The 19,899-nt window shown below is 43.2% G+C and overlaps 4 protein-coding genes across 4 annotated transcripts; 3 read left to right on the forward strand and 1 right to left on the reverse strand.

The window, feature by feature from the left end:
• Window positions 1-36: 36 nt before the first annotated feature.
• On the forward strand, window positions 37-1,559 carry LOC136949384 (dynein light chain Tctex-type 1-like). The gene is given in 7 exon segments (XM_067243655.1): window positions 37-51; window positions 53-181; window positions 760-798; window positions 929-970; window positions 1,087-1,210; window positions 1,298-1,375; window positions 1,489-1,559. Coding segments are annotated over 7 exon segments (498 nt in total).
• A 269-nt stretch (window positions 1,560-1,828) lies between these two features.
• Window positions 1,829-12,027, reverse strand: rlf (RLF zinc finger). The gene is made up of 8 exons (XM_067243612.1): window positions 11,827-12,027; window positions 10,380-10,534; window positions 10,188-10,269; window positions 9,756-9,891; window positions 9,280-9,482; window positions 7,641-7,777; window positions 7,194-7,335; window positions 1,829-7,023 (listed from the first exon to the last, which is right to left on the reverse strand). The coding sequence occupies exons 1-8, from the start codon at window positions 12,004-12,006 to the stop codon at window positions 2,338-2,340; spliced, it is 5,721 nt and encodes a 1,906-aa protein (XP_067099713.1). The 5' UTR covers window positions 12,007-12,027; the 3' UTR covers window positions 1,829-2,337.
• A 364-nt stretch (window positions 12,028-12,391) lies between these two features.
• On the forward strand, window positions 12,392-14,181 carry znf593 (zinc finger protein 593). The gene is made up of 4 exons (XM_067243397.1): window positions 12,392-12,507; window positions 12,855-13,085; window positions 13,226-13,288; window positions 13,681-14,181. Exons 2-4 carry the CDS (start codon window positions 12,886-12,888, stop codon window positions 13,811-13,813), a joined length of 396 nt encoding a protein of 131 aa, XP_067099498.1. The 5' UTR covers window positions 12,392-12,507; window positions 12,855-12,885; the 3' UTR covers window positions 13,814-14,181.
• A 233-nt stretch (window positions 14,182-14,414) lies between these two features.
• On the forward strand, window positions 14,415-19,842 carry selenon (selenoprotein N). Its single transcript, XM_067243232.1, has 12 exons — window positions 14,415-14,786; window positions 15,560-15,677; window positions 15,824-15,954; window positions 16,225-16,437; window positions 16,622-16,746; window positions 16,918-17,055; window positions 17,204-17,285; window positions 17,426-17,614; window positions 17,808-17,913; window positions 18,049-18,161; window positions 18,323-18,424; window positions 18,714-19,842. The coding sequence occupies exons 1-12, from the start codon at window positions 14,556-14,558 to the stop codon at window positions 18,879-18,881; spliced, it is 1,716 nt and encodes a 571-aa protein (XP_067099333.1). The 5' UTR covers window positions 14,415-14,555; the 3' UTR covers window positions 18,882-19,842.
• The last annotated feature ends 57 nt before the right edge of the window (window positions 19,843-19,899 follow it).

The raw sequence follows: 19,899 nt of genomic DNA on the forward strand, positions 1-19,899 counted from the left end.
TAAGCAGATAATAGGATCAATTTGATAATTCATAGGATGCACTGGTCTCTCCTACCTTTAAAGAAAACTTTATCCTCTCCGAATAGATGTAGCACAGGTAGCACAGTGCGACTACGAAAGAAATGGTCTCACAATTCCATCCACCGAAGACGGACGGGGCCTGACGGGAAAGGCCCACCATGTATGTTACTTGTCTAACTTGGTTGCTGCCGTTGGTGGTCAACATGAGTTTGGAGCGCATTCGTGACCACTCTAATGGTGGTTGGGATTCAGGAATCCAGTCCATTTTAAATAGTGTTACATATAGCTACTTTAATCTACTCTGTGACAATCCATGAGTTGAGATTAAATGGCACAAACGACCAATCACAAAATAATATTGGCCTACAACTCATTAATATTAGCTGTGACATCATAAATATCGACAAACACCTTCAAAAGGCTCTGCTAATTCGATTCTTATTCAACAACCCAAAACATTCCATTGGGTCTACATGTAGTGGTATGAGGTTATTTCTGAACGAGAACATATTAAAAATCATGAACGGTCACTCTAAAACATAAATTCGAAAGAGTCGAAGAAAATTAAACAATTCACAAATAAATGCATTCCAATTCATGGGTGTGCATTTTACATATTATTTATGTTATTGATCTATATTTAAATAATTACTTAAAGCCGCATACAAAGTTGCTAGAACTGCTTATGAAGTTATAATGAACCGATATTTGTTTGTCGGTACCTATAGCAACTCTTAGGACATTGGCACCATGGACGAGTTTCAATCTGGCGAAGAGGTACATACGTTTGTGGACTTCAGGGTTACAATCTTTCTGATTTCATATTTAATTGTAATAACAATTGTAACATTGATTGAGTACAGCAGAACGTTCTGTCAAGATTGTGTATCTTCATCCTTTTTTTCAGACTGCATTTGTTGTTGATGACATTAACACAATCGTAAAAGACGTAAGTATTTATTGTTAACAAGTTTTGTAGAAGTAGCACGCTTAGAAGAAAAGTTCCTAAATATTTGATTTGCCTTAATTATCATGAAAATATTTAAAGTGTTATTCTCATGACAGGCAGTGGAAACAACTATTGGCAACAATAATTACCAACAAAGTCGAATCCACCAATGGACATCCAGTATTGTGGAGACAAGTCTGAACCAACTATCCAAACTAGGGAAACCCTTCAAATACATTGGTAATCCAAACCCTAGTGTTAAATATATATATATATATTACGTTATCTTGCTATCTTAGCATAGCATTGTCGTTTTCTGTCCCACAGTGACTTGTATCATACTGCAGAAGAATGGGGCAGGCCTGCACACAGCCAGCTCCTGCTTCTGGGACAGCACTATGGACGGTAGGTAGTAAACCACTCAGACCAATGCCAGTAGAATGGATCATTATCAGACATACTTTTACATTGCACCATTTCCTGCAGTTAAACCTTTACTTTCTCCCTCCCTCTACCAGGAAGCTGTATAGTGAGATGGGAGAACAAGACCACACTCTGTGTTGTCAATGTTTTTGGTTTAGCTGTGTGACTGGTCTAGGTGGCAACTTTTGGCACCGTTTGTGCTCAGATGGACTCTCAGTAAGCAGGAGTTCAAACATAACCAACTAAACCATAAATCCATTCGTGAAATGAGTGTAGTCTGGCTTTGTTATGTTCTCATTGGTAAAATGTAATTCAAGTTAGCATAAAATGAAAATGTTCTCAGGATATACCATAATAGCTTCTTGCTTCAACTTTTGGACAAGAAAGAGACAATAAAAATAAAGCATGCAAATCAATATTTTTGGAAGAGCCTATTCAAACATTTATTTTTTTATTATAAAGCAATACATACATATCTGCCAACATCCACTTCATTGAAAACATGGAATCTTGATGAGACTAAGCAAAGCTGAAGACGGCATATTCATCAACTTTATGTTTGGGTTAAGAGGTGCTTAATTATTGTACATCCACTTTCTGACAAAAAAAATCTTTGTTGAAATGGAACAACCACCATCAGTTTTTCTAAATGATATTTAAACATTTGCAAAATGTGTATTGTGACAAGATATATACAATATTACAAGTTAATCACTAACAGAGGAAATGGAAACAATACTTGTTAAAAATCTATTCCAGGCCATTTTACCAGGTAATAAACCGGCATTAGGTCTGATACTAATATGATCGCAAGTGATCAGTTTGGCAACTTCAAAGAAACAGTCATTATAACACATTCTTCAGAAGAAAAGTAAACAAAACGCAGTCTTATGCGAGGACAAAATTAAAAAGTCTTTATAGATGTTAAAAGGTTTTCAGTTGAACTAACTTCCGAGAAGTAGCTGATCATTTGAGTCAGTGGGGAAGATATCCAACAGAGAAGTGGAGAACTTGGATCTTTCCAAGACCACCACTGGCCTGAGATACTGCAATTGCTTGATGGCCAGGTCCCCACATCCTGTCAATGCTTTGTCTAAGATGGATCTCAGGTTCTGGACTGACGTGTAGTCCCCCTTCATGGTTAAGGGCTTGAGAGGTGCAGAGCGAGTGCGTCTGTTACGAGGATGAGTGAGACCATTCTGACTGTTCTCCTTGACAGAGCAGTCACGCCTATGGGAGTCTTTGCGCTTGGCTGCCACACCAGCCGACCCACCCACCCTAATGTCCTCGTCCTGGGTGGTCTCCTGTATGAACTTGAGAAAAGACGACTCAAACCCCATTGGCTTGTATGTGGCCAGGTCAAAGGTTCGTGGAGTAGGGCAGAGAGGCGGAGGCTCTTTATGGGAAGGAAAGTGCTCAGAGAGCTCGTTCTTCCGCTTCAGCGGTTGGCGGGCTGGTGTGGCAGTCATGGGCCCAGAGATGTTGTTGGTGGGTTTGTGGCCGGAAGTATCCAGAAAGCCCTCATCGATAGAGAATCTCAATGTGGATGTTGGTGAAAGATCTGCCGGGGGAGGAGGGGGGTTGAAGGCCTGCTGCCTTGATCTCACGTCTTGCGCATGGCCATTCTGAGTCGCAGGGTCCTCTGTGTGCCCACTGGGCTCTCCGTACAGAAGGTCATCTGCTCCAACAAGGACGTTCCTCTCCGCAGGGTTTTTTTCAGCGAACCCCAGGGGATCATGGTCATCCAGCCTTTCCATTTTGATCGAGTGGAGGCTCATGGGTACGGACGGACCCCCAGGGTTCTCTGGTTCTGACTGGTACTCCATCTTGAGAACACCATTTGGTGTCCGTATTCCGTCTGGTTGGGAAGACAGTGCTGACTTCTTCTGTATCAGCTCCTCCAGCTGCTCTGCCGTAAACATGAGCTTATCTTGATGAGTGACAAAAGCGGTCAATGCCATGGTGTGGCACGTCAGGTAGTGACGGCGCATGCTGCTCATTATTTTAACGACAGAGTCACAGCCTTGGACCATACATGGATAGGCTACACGCAGGCAGCGGTCTTGGCACATCTGCAAGGCCTCCTCATGGGAGCGGAAGTCCATATCTTCAAATCTGTCAAACTTTTGGAATTGCTTTTTATTGTTCTCCGGCGTCTTGATATCTTGAGGTTCCTCTTCCTCACCAGTATCCGCTCGAGAATCAGGGTCATCCTTAGACTTGCTATTGCGCCTCAGAGACTGCCTGTGTGGTGGCAACGTTGGAGTGTCAGTCTTAGACTTTGATGATGTGATTATTAGCTTCTTTTGGCAACCGCTTACTGACTTGTCCTTTTTGTGAGTACTCTGAAGACGCACTACTACGGAGTCGTAGAAATTGCAGTGTGTGAACAGCATGTGTTTGTTGAGGTTGGAGGCATGGGTGAAGACGCTTGTACAACCGTCATACTTGCAGTGTATGAGCTGGCTTGATTGAATATGGGAGTCACGATGGTCACGGTTTGTGTGACGTAACAAACTGCTTTTGAGGTGATACGAAGCGTTACAGTTGTTAAATGTACATCTAAACCTCGGCTCTGGGTCATCTGAAGGTGGACTGGGCTGCATCCGCGTTTTCCCCTTTCTGACATCTGAATTTTTATGTCGCATCAGGTCTTTTTCAAGAGAAAGTTGAGAATGATTGTAGCGATGTACTGCTTCCAGATGATGCAAAAACCCAACCTGGCTGGTGAAGGTTGCATTACAATCTTTATTCTTACAGTGGAAGCTTTTGTTGTATTTAGTCAGAATATAACACAGATTACGTTTGGCTACCAAGCGTTCATTGTTTGATCTTTCCTCAATATCCTCCCCTTCCTCTTCTTTTACACATGTATCAGGTGCAGAAGAAGCAGTCTGGCTCATTTTACCATTTTTGTCTCCAGACTTACCATGTCCATTTTCTCTCCTCAACATGCCAGCTTTTGTTTTCTGGTACCTCTGCTGCCAGGTTGGCATCTCCTTCTTTCCTATTTTGAGGGTGTCTTTTTTTAATGACTCACTTATTTGTTTCAGGGAGGTCTTGACTTTTGCAGTGTTCTCAGAAGCCTTCATCTCCTCACGCCTCTTAAACAAATATCTCATTTCCTCCAACACTGCATCACTGAGTTTATGAACACGAACATAATGCGTCCTCAAATCAGATTTTTCCCTGAAGCTCCTGGAGCAAATATGGCATACAAATGGCTTGAATTTCAATGATTTGAGCATACCTTTCGCCTTTTCTTTGACAATGTTATGCTTGGACATATAGTGTCGGAACAAGGTGTAGCTAGTCACACTTCGAAAGCTGCAGCCTTTGACTTCACAGGTATAGGGTTTAGTACAGGCTTGCAGCAGGAAGGGACTCCTGCTGTCTGACCCTGAAGGCAGCTCTGATGGCTCAGTCTTTGTAGTGACTTTCACTCTCTCGCCTAATAACGGCTGAACTTCCTTCTGCAATAATACAAATGGTGACTTGATCATAAGAGCCTGGTCAAGGGACAGTTGAGTGGGCACTGAGGTTAAGCGGGGTGGTTCACAAGACCAACTTTTAAGGCTGGAGGGATTCAGGCTCAGTTGGCTTAGACCAATCATAATTTCTCCAAGCGGGTCTCCAGAGACATTGGGGCTTGAAAGGGTTGATGCATTGTGGGTAACCTGGGAGGGGGATGTATTGTCTTGGCTCGTCCCTTTAGTTTGTTGTGAGGTCGATAGTTCACTTCTACCAGTTTCCTCGGTGCTCTGCTCTGGTTTGACGTTTACGCTTTTAGTCTTTGAACCACCCTTCTCTTTGTCATGTTTCTTGTGCTCCTTGTTTTCAGACTTCAGATGTTCTGGATGAGCAGCTTTCAGGTGTCTCTGTACATCTCTGGCTCTTGTAAAAGACATTCCACATCTCTCAAAGCCACAGGTGAACCTTTTCCCATCAAAGCATACAGCAACAGATGCCACAGTTCCCTTGGGCTCCTTAGACGTTGAGGCACTACTGGTTGATGAGGAAGGGGCAACATTGTCACCATTAACCATCTCCTCTTGTTCTGATTTTATATCGTTAGACTTTTTGGGGCTGGCTACCTCCTCTGTAACGGGTTCCAGAAGTTTCCCTTTTGCTTTCCTCTGAGCCTCAAACTCCTCCTCTGATAAGGTGATGCTGTGTGTCGCTAAATGTTTGATGAACTCCTTTTTAGATAAGTAGTATTTATTACAGTCAGGTTTGATGCAGCTGTAGGCAGCGTCACAGAAATGCTGTGCCTCGTGGTGGTACAACTGGCCCAAGTCAGAGAAAGTAAGTGAGCATCCTTTTAATTCACACTGGTAGCTCAGTTGGAAGCTGTGGCTCTGTTTGTGTGAGACCAACTCGTTGGATGTTTCGAAGCGAGCGTTGCAGCCAGTGACCACGCACAAGAAGGGCTGGTCAGTGGCATGCACACGCCGGTGCTTGCGGTAGTGGTAGGCAGACATGAAGTGACGTCGGCAGAAAGAACACTTCACCCTGCGGTTTTTCATCTCAAAGAAGTGCTTCACATTCTCATCCCCAATGTGCTCGGATTTCAAATGAACACCCAAATACTTGGAATGTTTAAAAGTCTTAGTGCAGTGAGTTCCGGGACATGTGTATATATCCCGGTTCTGAAGCTCAAAGTGGATGTTGATGTAGTTGAACGTGACATGCTCCTCATCAACAGGCTTGATGGTTTTTGCTTGTTCCAGAATGTGATCCAGAACCACAGGGTCACGTGTAGACTGATAGTACAGTATGAGGGAGGGGTCCACAGCAATCTCACCAGGCTCCATGCCATCGGAATCATCATCATCGTCATCGTCATCCATCAGCTTCTCCATATCGATCTTCTTTTTATTCTTCTTCTTTTTCTTGGCCGGTGCTCTGAGGTGTACTTTTGTGTGTGGGATAAAGTCCTTTCTACTGGAAAAGGTCTCCAGACAGATGGGGCAGGTGTAAACGTTGTTGTTTACATGCCTCTTAGAGTGGTGGAGGAGTCGGGTTTCAGTCACTGACTTATCACAGATCTTACAGGTGAACTTGTATTTCTTACACTTCCCCTTCTCCGATTTGTTTTTGGATTTTTTGTCTGTCTGATCCTCCTCCTGACTAACAGCACTGTCATTTAGTCCATTGCATAACTCCCTCGTATGATCAGGGTTTCCTCTTTCCTCCTCTTTAACCTCCTGCCCAGAACTACCGCCCTCCTGCCCACCCTCATCCACATCTTCTTCAGGATCAAGCCCGAGCAGAGTAATACAGTGATGTCTAAGCATATTCCAGTCCCAGAACTCAGGGTCAAAGGGCCAGTGGGCCTTAAGTGCTAGCAACAGTTCACAGCGCAGGGAGTTGGGAATGACTCCATTTTCCTGGTCGTATTTCTGGTCAGGACGCAAGTGGAGCTCCTGAAGGAGGCTAAAGGCCGTCTGAGAAGGACTCAAGAGGAAGTCGGTGAGCTGGCAGGCACGAAGCACCTCCAGGTCATCCAGCAGCAGGGAGGACACAGTCTTGCAGATAGACATCCTTGTCTCAGAGTCTTCATCCTGCTTGGGAAGCTGGAGAGCTTTCACACAGAGCTCCACAGAAGAAGCCAGGCCCAGTTGCTCAGCCTGCAGGGAAGAAAGGGAAGAAAGAGGAAAAACAATTTGTCAGTTTATCAAAAGCAATGGCTTTTATTGTATTATTACAGTTTTACTACACAAAATATAAAAACAAAAGAAACTTTTATACAAAGACAATTTCACATAAATTAAATTAAATCAAGAAGTTATTTCCCTACCTCTGTCCGTATAATTCTCACAAGGAAGAGCAGATGGCATACTGTCTTGGCGATGGCCCCTAGCTGCAGGCAGCGCTCCAACAAAGACTCCAGAGACGGATCAATCCTCCTCTGAAGCTTACTCCACAACAGTGTCAGCTCCCTGCACAAAGGAGATAAAACATATAGTAACACATCACTAAAATATACTCAAGTAATGCCAAATATATGTTTAAGGATACAAAAGTTCTCCATTCTGAATTTAAGCAACACAGTGACATTAAAAAAGACACATTGATGAGAGAGCACAGGCTGATGCCTGCACTCACACAGGCCCACGCCCAAACATGTCTCAAACACTCAGTCTACGCAGTTTTATCTGGGCAATTCATATAGCCGATTTGAACGGCATACATTTCCATCCAGAAAAGACAACTATACCCCGTTCTTATTTTGACCAATACTCACCAGGAACAATACAGGTTTTGCTGCTGAAGCTGTTGAGTCAGGAAGGTGGTACACAGGATGAAAGCCGTGTTCTCCTCCCCTTCAGTCTCCAGATTACAGGTAATTTCCAGAACATCCTTACAGTTCAGCCTGGAAATCTGGGTTTTAAAATGAGCACAAGAACAATTATAAGCATTAGGTATCCTCCTAAGACCTGGGTCAAAAAAGCTTGTATTTACATAACAGTTATGTGAGCTAGCAAATGTCACTATAGCGTTCTATTTGTCATAGTTAATTAAGTTAGACATGAACAGTACATTTACATGGCTATTCCTGAAATTGTTTGCATTTTTTACATTATTAGGAAGCTCAGGATGTTCTTTCAATTGGACAACATTTATTCAAAGAGCAGCATGGTTACAAAGTTCCTAGCCCCACACCAATGTCCACTACAAGGGATGTAAACATTGCTGGGTCCTAGAAGGATATCACATGTAGGGCAAAGTGTCTATAACAACACTAGTGCTGTCAATTCTAACAAGTGATGTGTGTGCAGGGGGGCGTGAAAGGGGTACTAGCTCCAAAGTTTAAAGAAAATAAAACAATGACAATAAATGAAGAGGCAAACCTTTAAGGTGTCAAACTACAATGTAACTACATTGCAATACCTACAGTGTATACATTGTCAGTAGAAAAAGCTTTGTAATTAAATGATATGAAGTGTGAGCAGTTTAGGTTATTGTCATGGTTTATTGATTATAGGGCAGGTAAGGCAGGCATGTGGGGTACTCAGTGGTTAAGAAGAAAAGGCCTAGGATTGGGCTGTGTTATCTGTGCAGCAGAAACATGTCCTGAGCTAGTCTCAGTAAGGTCTGTGGTGGCCAGAAGTTAATTGATGGTACAGGTTAGAAGTTAGAGTGAAGAATATCGTAAAACACACGTAACACGTAAGGGGGGGGGGGGGGGGGGGGGGGGGGCAAGGGTGACGCAGCATTATCTGTGGGGCTGTTATGTGTTGAGGCTTCCCAGTAAGAAATGTTTTTGAAAGTCAGCAGAATCCCAGGGAATAGCGATAGGGGGTTGCAAAGGCTTAGCAGCTGGATCCCATACAGGTGAAGGCCATGTGACTGACCCTGAAGACAGTATGGGAAAACATTGAGAAAACAGTATTATGGCAGGTGGGGAATTTTCCTCATTAAGACTATATCATGTATTTTACCCTATGAATGATAAGCATTTTGTGTCTTCCTGTACCAACTGAGCATTGCTGATAAACCCATCAAGCCACCTTGACTTTGAAAGATCTTCCTTCTCCGAATATTTTTGTTCCAAATCCTTCTGAAGTAAAATATCCTACATACCGTATAGGGGAGGGGAGTAAGGGGTAAATGAATGTTGTAAAGAGACAGTTGAAGGTTAAGTTCCCAAACAAAAATCTATGTTAACATCCACTTACCTCTGAAAAGCCTGTCCCCGCATGCTAAGTTTCACTTGGGTAATAACTACCGCTAAACCGTAGTGGATTGTTACGACATTGCAGCATGTGACTGTAATTTTGTTGGTTACTATGGGTATTGCTAAATAGTTACTTGGTAGTTCATGTAACCTTAATTTTAAGTGCTGCCAATAAAACCCCATCATCAAACATGGGTTGACAAACCTCCGCGATGGCCTCAGCATTGGGCAGCAGGTGGCAGAGGAGGGAGACGTAGGTCTGTCTGAAGGTGACTTCGTTGGATATGTGGCTGCATTCAGTACAGGCTTTGGCCAGAACGACTGCTTTAGCTATCTCCCCCATCTTCTCAAGGTGTTTCACACGCATCTCCATGAAGCCCTCCCCCTCTAAGGCGATGTAGGCGTCCACTATGGGGAAGTAAAGGAAGTGGTGATAGATTAGCTGTAAGGGGTGTCATAACCACACCAAAACAAAGCATGCAGCTGTAATGCATCAGCTCTAAACAATCCGCTGATATTGTAAGCGCCTGGAAACATCTTTTGGATATTGGAGACATGTAATATATAATAACCACAATAATTAGTAGTTAGTGCTACTTGGAATAAACAGTCTCTGGCTTCTTCTTTATTCAATGAGGTAATCATATGTTGTAGTATGTGCAGTGCATTGTGGGTACCAACCTTCCTCTGTGCTTGTGTGCTGACCGGTGAGCAGGGCATTGAGGACCGGGTTGCTCCAGGCTCCCCCTTCTCCAGTGATCTGAAGTAAGGCCTGGAGGTCTGTGCTTCCATACTCTAGCAAGGCATCATGAGCCATCTACAAAACATGACAACAGGTGTGCATTTTGAGATGTTATAGCATAATGGAACAAACTGCAAAATGCTGAAAGCAAAACACCCACTATAGTAAGAAGAAACTTAAAGAGGCATACTCTCCTAAATGTAACAAAAATTTGCAAATTAAATTTCCTATGTTGTCTTCTGCTAACTCAATTCCTAGCCCCCTCCAAATACTTTCCCTCTTAGTACCACTCTCCTTGCAGTTCTTATACCTTCAATGTCCCAAACCTTTCTCCACTAACTACAGTGCACCCATCTTACTCCATTGTTTACCTGAACAGAGTGGTGGAATTGTACCCAAGCCTCATAGGGGATTTCATTTTCAGGCACAGATAGCAGCAGTTCAAAGCAGCTCCTTAAATTAGAAGAACATCATAAGAGAAACAAGATAAGATAACATGACCATAACTGCATTATCAACCACAAAATGGATTATTGGAAACGTTTATCTATGTGTTCATTTACAGTGCCAGTCTTTTCAGAACGAGGGCCACGTTATCGGAGTCTGCTGTGAGGTGGGGTCTGGCAGCAGCAAAACAGTTGATGGACAGACAGTAGACCTCCAAGAGAGGAAGACCGTGTTCCACAGAGTTCCTGCTCCCAGCATAGTTCATCAGCGCCTGTTTACAGAGAGACAAATCCAAAAGGTCAATCAGACAACAAATAACGACATGAAAATGATTCTATAGTGACCATAGTCACAAATGGGGTTGTTGCAATGTATAGAAAAAATTAAACATCAAAATCTAAATAGCATTACTCAAACTACAAAGTGCCCCGCTACTTTCCAGCCAATTGTGTTTCAGAAATGTTGTTCCAACCAATCACCTTCTGCGAGGCAAGCTTTCCTCCTTGGCTTATTTTGTGAAACCACTGTCAATCAAACTTGGGCTAGAGGAAAGTGCATAAGTTCAGACATGTACTGGGGGCGCTGTTTCTCATATTTTGAAATTATACCTATTGCAGCTTTAAGGTAAACACGCATCTGTCTACTTCGAAGCCCAAGAGAGAACAAACACTGTAAACCTTGATAGATCCCAGCTTGCACTCATGTCTGTGTTGGGATCGACTGATTGGGCCTATGGGGATCAGACCTTTCAGCAGATAATGGCAAGGTGCACAAAATGATGACAGCCCCTCACCGTGACTCATAAACACAGCTTTATCCCCTGAAGGCCCATTTGTTAGGTGAGAACTTGGTGCCTTGAGCTCATGTCAACCATAATCATAGGGGTTGGTATTTCTGCTATACGTATTCCCCTCCCTTAACACGCCCGTAGAACCTCACTTCACTAGCAAATCACCAATACATTGACAACAACTTTGCGTATTCACATTTGTTCCAGACAGCAAGTGCCTGCAAGATAAATAAAAACATGATTCCGCCCATCCCCACACATGTATGCTACGTTACAATGCCATGAAGTACAATCTCCAATTACTCAAATTAACACAACTTAGTTATCTCCCTAAATATGGCAATTACACTGACTGACTCAATCATTATACGTTTTCTAAACAGTTTTGCAAACCAAGTAGAAAACATGACCTTATAGCCACATCCAGCCAGAACCACCACTACTACTGCTAGCTAGCGACTGTAGGCTACTACCTAGCTAGCCCCACTAGCCTAGCTTACTACAACTAGAAAACATGTCACGCATCACCTGTGCATGTATGTTATGCATATTATGATGCAGGAGCGTTGATGCTGGTAATATATTCATGCACATTCTCCTGGAAATCGAGACCGCTTAGCGCGTTGATCATCTACTAAACTAGCTAAATAGGTAGTCCGCATTGCTACGACCATATTGAGTTTTCTAGCTTGCTGGCTAGTCCGATCTCAGTCAAAGCTGTGTAAAAACATTCCCCAAATGAAGATTTCAGAGCTGTCGGTTATGCAAGCTACCTGGCAGAAGTTGTCGCAGTATTCGGTGGAGGATATTTCTGAAATCTCTCGTTGTCTGAGTTCAGCTTCAAGCGCTCTTAAGGTTGTCAGCAAGCTTTCCATTGCAACAAGAGTATCCTCGGCAGTATCGGACGGCCGATTACTCCAGTCGGGATCTGGTTCGACATTACTTTCCGCCATCTTCACTCTCCGCCACCGCGCGTATGCTGCTTTTTAGTCTGTCATGTGACGCGCACGTACTGATATTTTTTGGGGTGTGTGAGTGTGTGTGCGTGTGTAGTGTTAGTATCTAGTCATCCTACAATTATTATTATTTTTACATTTGTAACGTGTACAGGATACATATAGGTCAATTATGATAGATATACATGTCTATAAAGTAAATTCAACAAAGTTTAGGATGTGGGAATTATTTTTAAATTGTGTATTTAGTAATATCAGATAATGTCTAATATTAGTCTGGTGATATTTAGAAAGGAAAACCCAAATATTTCTTTGTTTATGCTGTCGCAGAACTTTTCCTTACCAGTGTTCTTTGGCACCCTCTGCTGATGTGAATAGGTATTGCATCTTGACCCGGAAATGTTTGTGCTGCTTTGCTGATAATAACACGTGTTAAATGTAGCCAAGCAAAAAAAAAATACGTTTAGTAGAGCCAAGGCCCACATAAAGAAGTTAAAGGTGAGTAAACATTTAAAACATTATGTTGGTTGAGGAGTGTTTATTTGTATACCTCGAAATGATTCGCTAGATATGGCAACAATACACTTCACTGCAGCCTACAGTGTAGGTTAGCCTATTAATGTCAACTCCAGTCTAGCCAACCAGAACCAGCAGCTGGCTGACTACAACGAGTTTAGATTTAAGAAAATAGGTCTACAACTAAATTGATTCACGTGAGAAAATACACCACTTTTACCCTGACTTCCTGATGAAGTGTAAAACATTGGCGAAGGTAGCTTGAAACGGACTGACAGTTTGGAAATGCTATAGGTATAACTAGGAGGAATCATGTTAATTTTCCCTAGCTCTTCCTGAAAACTCACTCCACCTATTAGCATGGGGAAATCGAAGCAGATAAAGAATCACAATAATGGCAGAAAGAAGAACATTGCAAAGACATGGAAGACTAAACGCAGGACCAAGGACCTGGATGAAATTCACTCCGACATGAAACCCGAAACTGCAAGCAAACTGCTCAAACAGCCAGTTGACTTCGATGTCACAGGATGTGCACAGAACTACTGTTTACATTGCGCGTGAGTGCTTACTTCATCACTTGTTGTATTCTTCTTAACACCGATGTATTTGAACTTTTCCATTCCACGTTTACTTACTTTTAAAGTATATGTTACTGTAATGTAATCTTCCTAATTCCCTTTTCTCTTTATAATCTCAGGCGGTATTTTGTTGATCTGAATTCCATGAAAGAGCACTTCAAAACCAAAGTGCACAAACGACGGTCAGATTCCATCTTACTTTTTTTTTTAACATTCATACATTACAACCAGCCTTACGCCTTTACAGACCCGTGTTGATCACCAGGCTGTTTTATACACACTCTCCTGAATCTGGTACACTGACTTCCTCTCTGTCATGGTAGACACTTGTAACGTCTATGATCACTACACCATGGGTAGTACACTCACAGACACATGCATGAGCCTCTGTTGCTGAGTTCTTTCATTTACATGGACTAATGAACCTAAGTAGTCAATTTATCAGTTGGCATAATATTTTGCTGTATGTTGTGGTATCAATGTGATTGTTTTTTTTATTTCCAGAACCATCCATTAGCTTTTATAATTAACTGTCATTGAACATGATGTTTAATCTTCCCCATTTGTTATCCAGGCTGAAAAAGCTCAGAGACGAGCCCTACAGCCAGGCAGAGGCAGAGAGGGCTGCAGGTATGGGCTCCTATGTGCCCCACAAAGTCATGGAGGTAAAGACACAGCCAATCGAGGAGGAGATGAAAACTGAATGAGGATGAAATTGGAAACGGACTGCCTTTACAGAACCTCTCTAAAGCTTTGGTGTTGTGGCCAGCTATTCTGGGCCCAAACAGATCCTGCCAATTATTTAGGCTGGCATACAGGCCCAAGACAATTGCATGTATTTTTACATAAAAAATACATGAACATGATTATTTTGCATATGATCAATCGTATGCAGAGAACAGTGCTGTTCATACCAGTACAATAAACTTAGGTGATATGTAGTCGTTTTATTTCCAGTCTTTTATAGAAGCAGTTACAGGATTGGATTATATGCTGATTGAGAAGCTTTTGTAGATCATAAGTCTTAATTGCATGCTGTTTTGTCTGTACACAAAATAAATGGTTCCACATTTAATTATCTTTGTCTTTCTTTATAACTACAAAAAGTCAGAAATATACTCAGAGTAAAATTGTATGCTTTATATGGGAACCAAGTTTTTACAATTTAATGTAACGTATTGTTATGGTCACTCACTACAGAAAGAATGTGAGCACTGGCGCTTTAATTGTGGTCTTTACACTGCCAGCCCCTCAGCCGGAAAGAGGATTGCGCTGTAGTTACAATTTACAGCTGTTACTAGAGTAGCGGTTCGGGAGTCTGGAAGGCGAGGACGTTTGGAGAACGAGTTGAGGTGTGACTGGAATCATTCTGCATTCATTGGTGTACGGGCTAACTCATATTACAGGGATGTCTGTATCTATGTAGCAAGCAGGGGCAAGAAAACAAGGATGGCCGCGGACGTCGATAAAACGATTGCGGGAAATAAGAATGTTACGCCCCAGGAGAAAAAGCATCTAAACATGATATCTCCAAGCAGTGGAGAACTTGCGTCTGGCAGGAACAAGAGAAGATCATGGATCACCGGGGCAATCTCCTTAACAATGTTGACGCTAATTATTGTGCCAGTCCTCGCCTTTTGCTACAAATACTACCAGGACTCACAGCTTCTCAGACGTCACGTAAGAACCACATCTCAATTTCTCCATGAACACTGAGAGAATGTTGTACGGCACGGCATTCAATACTAAATTAGTTGACTAATAGAAAGACTCACTTTGATAGAGTGCAAACACTTTAAATATATAAAACATTGGTCGCGTCTGTAAATTATGTAGCCTAGCAAAAGCCACCAACCGTCCACTCCTAGGCTACGTTTGCAGAATTAGGACAGGTTCCAACATTGACCTGTAACGTTTTCTAGATACATTTGTTGTAAGCACTGGAAATCTGTGCCACGTATTTGTTTTTAGTTGGCAACAATGAACACAGCCATATCCTATCCCCCCTTTTATTGGGGGCTATAAATGTGCCACAGCTGGTTACACACATTGTGCTCTTTCAACCCCCTCCACCTAAAGAAACATTAGTTTGGCTCTTCAGTTCTTGTAGCGCCCATCCTCCATTGAACCAGCCCCCGTTAGCACGCAGACGGTCTCCTGTGTATTAAAAAAATAAACATCTTTGGAATTCTGCTCATTCGCTATGCTATCCTACATAATCAAATAATGTCCTCATCAATGATTATTTGGTCTTTGTTTGTGCTGGTCCACCAAACTAGAGACCAGTGTTGCCAGACATTTATAGTTACGTTATTGTCTAAAAATTCTAAAGTTCTAAAAATGTGGACCGGATTCTTTATTGCCCCAGTTTGAATGTGGCACATTCCTTTTAAAGCTACTGGAGCATGTCAGCTGGCACAATAAGAAGCTCCTTTTGTATCTCTCCACAACAGAAAGAGGGTGTGAAGACTCTGGGCACCGAGGGGCTCTTCCTGTTCTCCTCGTTAGACACGGACCACGACCTGTTTCTCAGCCCGGAGGAGTTCAAGCCTATAGCTGAGAAACTCACAGGTTCGGTTCCCCAACACCAGTGTGTTCTGAATGGTGCCGGACATGCTGAAACCTACCAACCCAATCCATTTCCACACACTCTTGCAGTATGGATAATCTTCTCACAAACCCTCTCACACATGGCTTTGTCATCTGTCCCCCTGCAGGGATTGCACCTCCTGGTGATTTTGAGGAGGAAGAGCTCGCTGACCCGAACGGTGAGATCCTGGCCTTGGAAGCCCAGATGCAGCCTCTGTTGATGGACACAATGACCAAGAGCAAGGATGGCTTCCTCGGGGTAAGACGGGGCCATACATTAAATCCATACTTGATATCGTAAGATAGTAAAGTTCCAGAAAGCTATATTGGTCTGAAATCTGAAGTAAATCTGAAATTGGCATGGATGTTCCCTTCACGATTAAGTTACTGGGCCTCCAACAACCATACAACCCTAACCCTAACCCTACTGGGCCTCCAACAACCATACAACCCTAACCCTAACCCTAACCCTACTGGGCCTTAATTGGGCCTTGACAGTCATGACGGCAGTGTTTCATCTGTCCTCCAGGTTACACACAGTTCCCTTATTGGTCTGAGGTCTTGGCGCAGTCCAGCTGTGCCCTCCTCCACCTTCTCTGCCACCCAGTTCAGGGCACTCCTCCCCCCCAAAGGCAAGGACCAGGTGGGCGACACCTGGTGGGTCATTCCCAGTGAGCTTAACATATTTACAGGGTACCTACCCAACAACCGTTACCACCCCCCAGCACCACGAGGCAAAGAGGTACCGTACCCTTCCACTACCTTTCCTGTCTTTCGCCCATACCATAAAAAAATTGTAATAACCTTAATGCACATGATTTGAGCATTCTGTAGCATCCTATACAACGGGCAAGAAAATGTATTTTAATATGGACTGTATGTTGGTTGTAGATGTGAGTGACGGTGAACAATGTCCCCCGTCTCAGGTGCTCATCCACTCCCTGTTGAGTATGTTCCACCCCAGACCCTTCATCAAGTCCCGCTTCGCCCCGCAGGGGGCCGTGGCCTGCATACAAGCCAGCAGTGACTTCTACTTCCACATCGCCTTCAGGTCAGGGACAGTCTGGCTGGACTTACTCTGAAAAGTTTCCCCTCAGAACAAAGGAAGACATTTCAATTTAGTTTACAAATGTACTATATTCTGTACAAGTAAAATACAAATCAAGTTTCCATTCAAATAGATTTCACAGACATTTATTGTGGTGATTGGTGTTGTCCTCAGGATCCATGCAGAGTTCCAGCTCAACGACGTCCCCGATTTCCCCTTCTGGTTTACGCCTGGGCAGTTCACTGGCCACATCATCATGTCCAGGGATGCGTCACATATACGAGAGTTCCGCCTCTACGTGCCCAACAATAGGTGTGGGGAATAAGTTACACAAACGCACTCACTTAATAATACTAATATTCTAGTCTTTATCCTACCGCATATTCCTATAATAGCTGAATCGTTCAGGTTGATCACATCTCCTATGCAGGCCTCTCTTTACTGCTTTCTCTTACACCAGGTCTCTGAATGTGGACATGGAGTGGCTCTATGGAGCCAGTGAGAGCAGTAATATGGAGGTGGACATCGGCTACCTGCCACAGGTACTGTACACCCGACATCTCTGGAACTCTGCTCAACCCGAATGGTAGAGAGGAAATATATTCACATCAGCTGTCTACTTCCAGGTGAGAAATAGACTTCACCTGGCTCTCTTTCTTTTCCTGTTTGTGTGTGTGGTCAGATGGAGTTGCAGTCATTCGGTCCCTCCACTCCCTCCTTCATCCAGGATGAGGAAGGAAATGTTATCGACAGCAGAGGACAGGAGGACGACCCCATCCAGTTTGTCTTTGAGGACATTCACTGGACGTCAGAGATCAGCCAAGAGGATGCCACTCGGCGCATAGAGGTCACATTCTACCCTTTCAAAAAGGTGCAACTCTACTGCTTACTGCATTTGTGTTTAGGGCCAACCTGTGTACCCTAAATGTTTTCATATGTTCAGAACATCACCTGTGTTGATCTTTACAAGATATTCACCAAAACATGAGCCTTTGTCTGTGTCTGACACAAGGAGGCTTTGCTTATGACTAACTTGCTTATACCCTGGCCTCACTTGCCCCAAGGTGTCCTACCTGCCTTTCTCTGAAGCGTTTGAGAGGGCGCAGGCTGAGGGGAAGCTGGTGCACTCCATTCTCCTGTGGGGGGCGCTAGACGACCAGTCCTGCTGAGGTGAGACACTTCACCTTACTGTGTGGTGTGGAGATACCAGACAGAAATGTGTGAAGTGTTCCATCTACTCTTGTGTAGAGATGAATGGCTCTAGTGTCTAACCTGGACGGTGCCTCTTGGTGCTTCCTCCTGCAGGTTCGGGGCGGACTCTCCGGGAGACAGTCCTGGAAAGTTCGCCCGTCCTAGCTCTGCTCAACCAGAGCTTCGTCAGCAGCTGGTCTCTTGTGAAGGAGCTGGAAGACATGCAGGTGAGTAGCCATGACAGTTAGCCTTGGAGGCTCCAATCTCAACACTCCTTCTAAAGGACCTTACACTGCCCCTGTGGCCTTGTTAGTCTTTGCGTGGAGGGATTTGACCTAACCTTGTCCTTCTTACTAAAAACTATATGCATAACGTGTTTTTGTCCCAGGCTGATGAGCAGGACCCTGTGTTGAGTCAGAGGGCCCGCCTGCACCTAGAGAAGTACAGCTTCCCTGTAGAGATGATGGTGGCACTGCCCAACGGCACCATAGTAAGTCCCATCTCCTTTCCCAACTTTTTCTGTATGCTTCAAACTCAACTTTCCCAACAACAATTTATCCTTAAGCTCACTAAGAAAGGTTGAAGCATGCAGGACAACTGTATCAGAACCATTTCAATATAAAGTGTATATAGAAATGTATTTCTGGGTAATAGCGCTAATGTGTAATCAACCCAATTTTCAGCCTGTTTTCCATCATCATTCCTAAGCTTAATTACAGGAAGAGACTTTGCGATAAACTCTTGTGATAATGACTTTAATATGTTTTCCATCCCAATAGCTCCACCACATTAATGCTAATTACTTCCTGGATGAAACGTCCATGAAGCCTGAAGAGGAAGGAGCCCCGTTCAGTTTCTCTGGGGGGTTTGAGGACCCGTCCACCTCCACTTACATCCACTTCCTCAAAGAAGGCCTGGAGAAAGCCAAGCAGTACCTGGCACACTAAATAATGTGTGTGTGTGTGTGTGTGTGTGTGTGTGTGAGAGTGAGAGGCTGAGAAATAACAGTAATTTCTCTCAAAGGTGAAAATGATTTAAGATCATTATATCCTTCAGTATAAGGAATTGTTTCCTAAAGCACTGGCAGCTGAAAATGACTTCTTTCTAATACAAGTCCTTAACATCAGACTAATATACAACTGTTCAAGCCCTTCTCGAAGACGTGGGTACTAAACACTAGTGTTACATTTGTCACATGCCATTATAGTTAGGGCTAGCTATTGCTTTTCAATTGCCTTCTTGTGAAAGTCATTCCAAAAACAGACTACGCCATAATGCACAATCGTAGTTCACCTTGCTCTTTTATACACGGCTTAGTTATGTGCAATATATAATACCGACCCACAGTTATTGTATGGTGTTGACTTCTGGTCATAGCCAGGGGTATAGCAGGTCAATGGTTCCCTTTTCTAAAGCCTCAGCAGTTTGTGAAGGCCTTGCCTGAAAGCCCTCACTGGGCTGGGCTGGGCCTGATGTCATGTCTGGGCCTTTGGGGCATCAATACCCATGCTATGCCCCCAGAGGGTGCCATGTGCTGAATTAGAAACAAGGTCATGTGCTGAATTATAAACAAGGCTGGACTGTGGTACATGTTACTCATTTAAAAATATTTTTTAATGTCACTTATTTTATTTTTTTTAACCTATTTTTGCATTGACGTTTGTGGGCAATACAACATTGCCCATTTCATATTAAGGATGTGACTGACTATTGGACACCAAATATTTTCTTACAGTAGTCAGGGATAATGTGGAACATATTTACTGGAAGTTTTTTGTGTGGATGTCTTGTAATTAAAACAGATTTGTTTCCTCTAAAATACCTTGTTTTTGTTAGTCCTTTTGGATACTAAGGAAAACAAGTCATCCCAATGTAACAACAATTGAAATAAATCTGATTTGCTAAAAACATGCTATCCTTGTCATCTTTGAACGGTGTTGCTGAATTGTATAGGTTTTCAGATCA

Source organism: Osmerus mordax, chromosome 9 (assembly GCF_038355195.1).
Source record: "Osmerus mordax isolate fOsmMor3 chromosome 9, fOsmMor3.pri, whole genome shotgun sequence".
Lineage (NCBI taxonomy): Eukaryota > Metazoa > Chordata > Actinopteri > Osmeriformes > Osmeridae > Osmerus > Osmerus mordax.

Coding starts and splice junctions, on each gene's coding strand:
- znf593 (XM_067243397.1), top strand. CDS start 12,886: ATGGGGAAATCGAAGCAGATAAAGAATCACAATAATGGCAGAAAGAAG. Junction 13,086..13,225: donor AACTACTGTTTACATTGCGC/GTGAGTGCTTAC, acceptor TTATAATCTCAG/GCGGTATTTTGTTGATCTGA. Junction 13,289..13,680: donor ACCAAAGTGCACAAACGACG/GTCAGATTCCAT, acceptor TTTGTTATCCAG/GCTGAAAAAGCTCAGAGACG.
- rlf (XM_067243612.1), bottom strand. CDS start 12,006: ATGGCGGAAAGTAATGTCGAACCAGATCCCGACTGGAGTAATCGGCCG. Junction 9,892..10,187: donor AATTCCACCACTCTGTTCAG/GTAAACAATGGA, acceptor CATGTTTTGTAG/ATGGCTCATGATGCCTTGCT. Junction 7,778..9,279: donor ATGCTGAGGCCATCGCGGAG/GTTTGTCAACCC, acceptor TTTAAAACCCAG/ATTTCCAGGCTGAACTGTAA.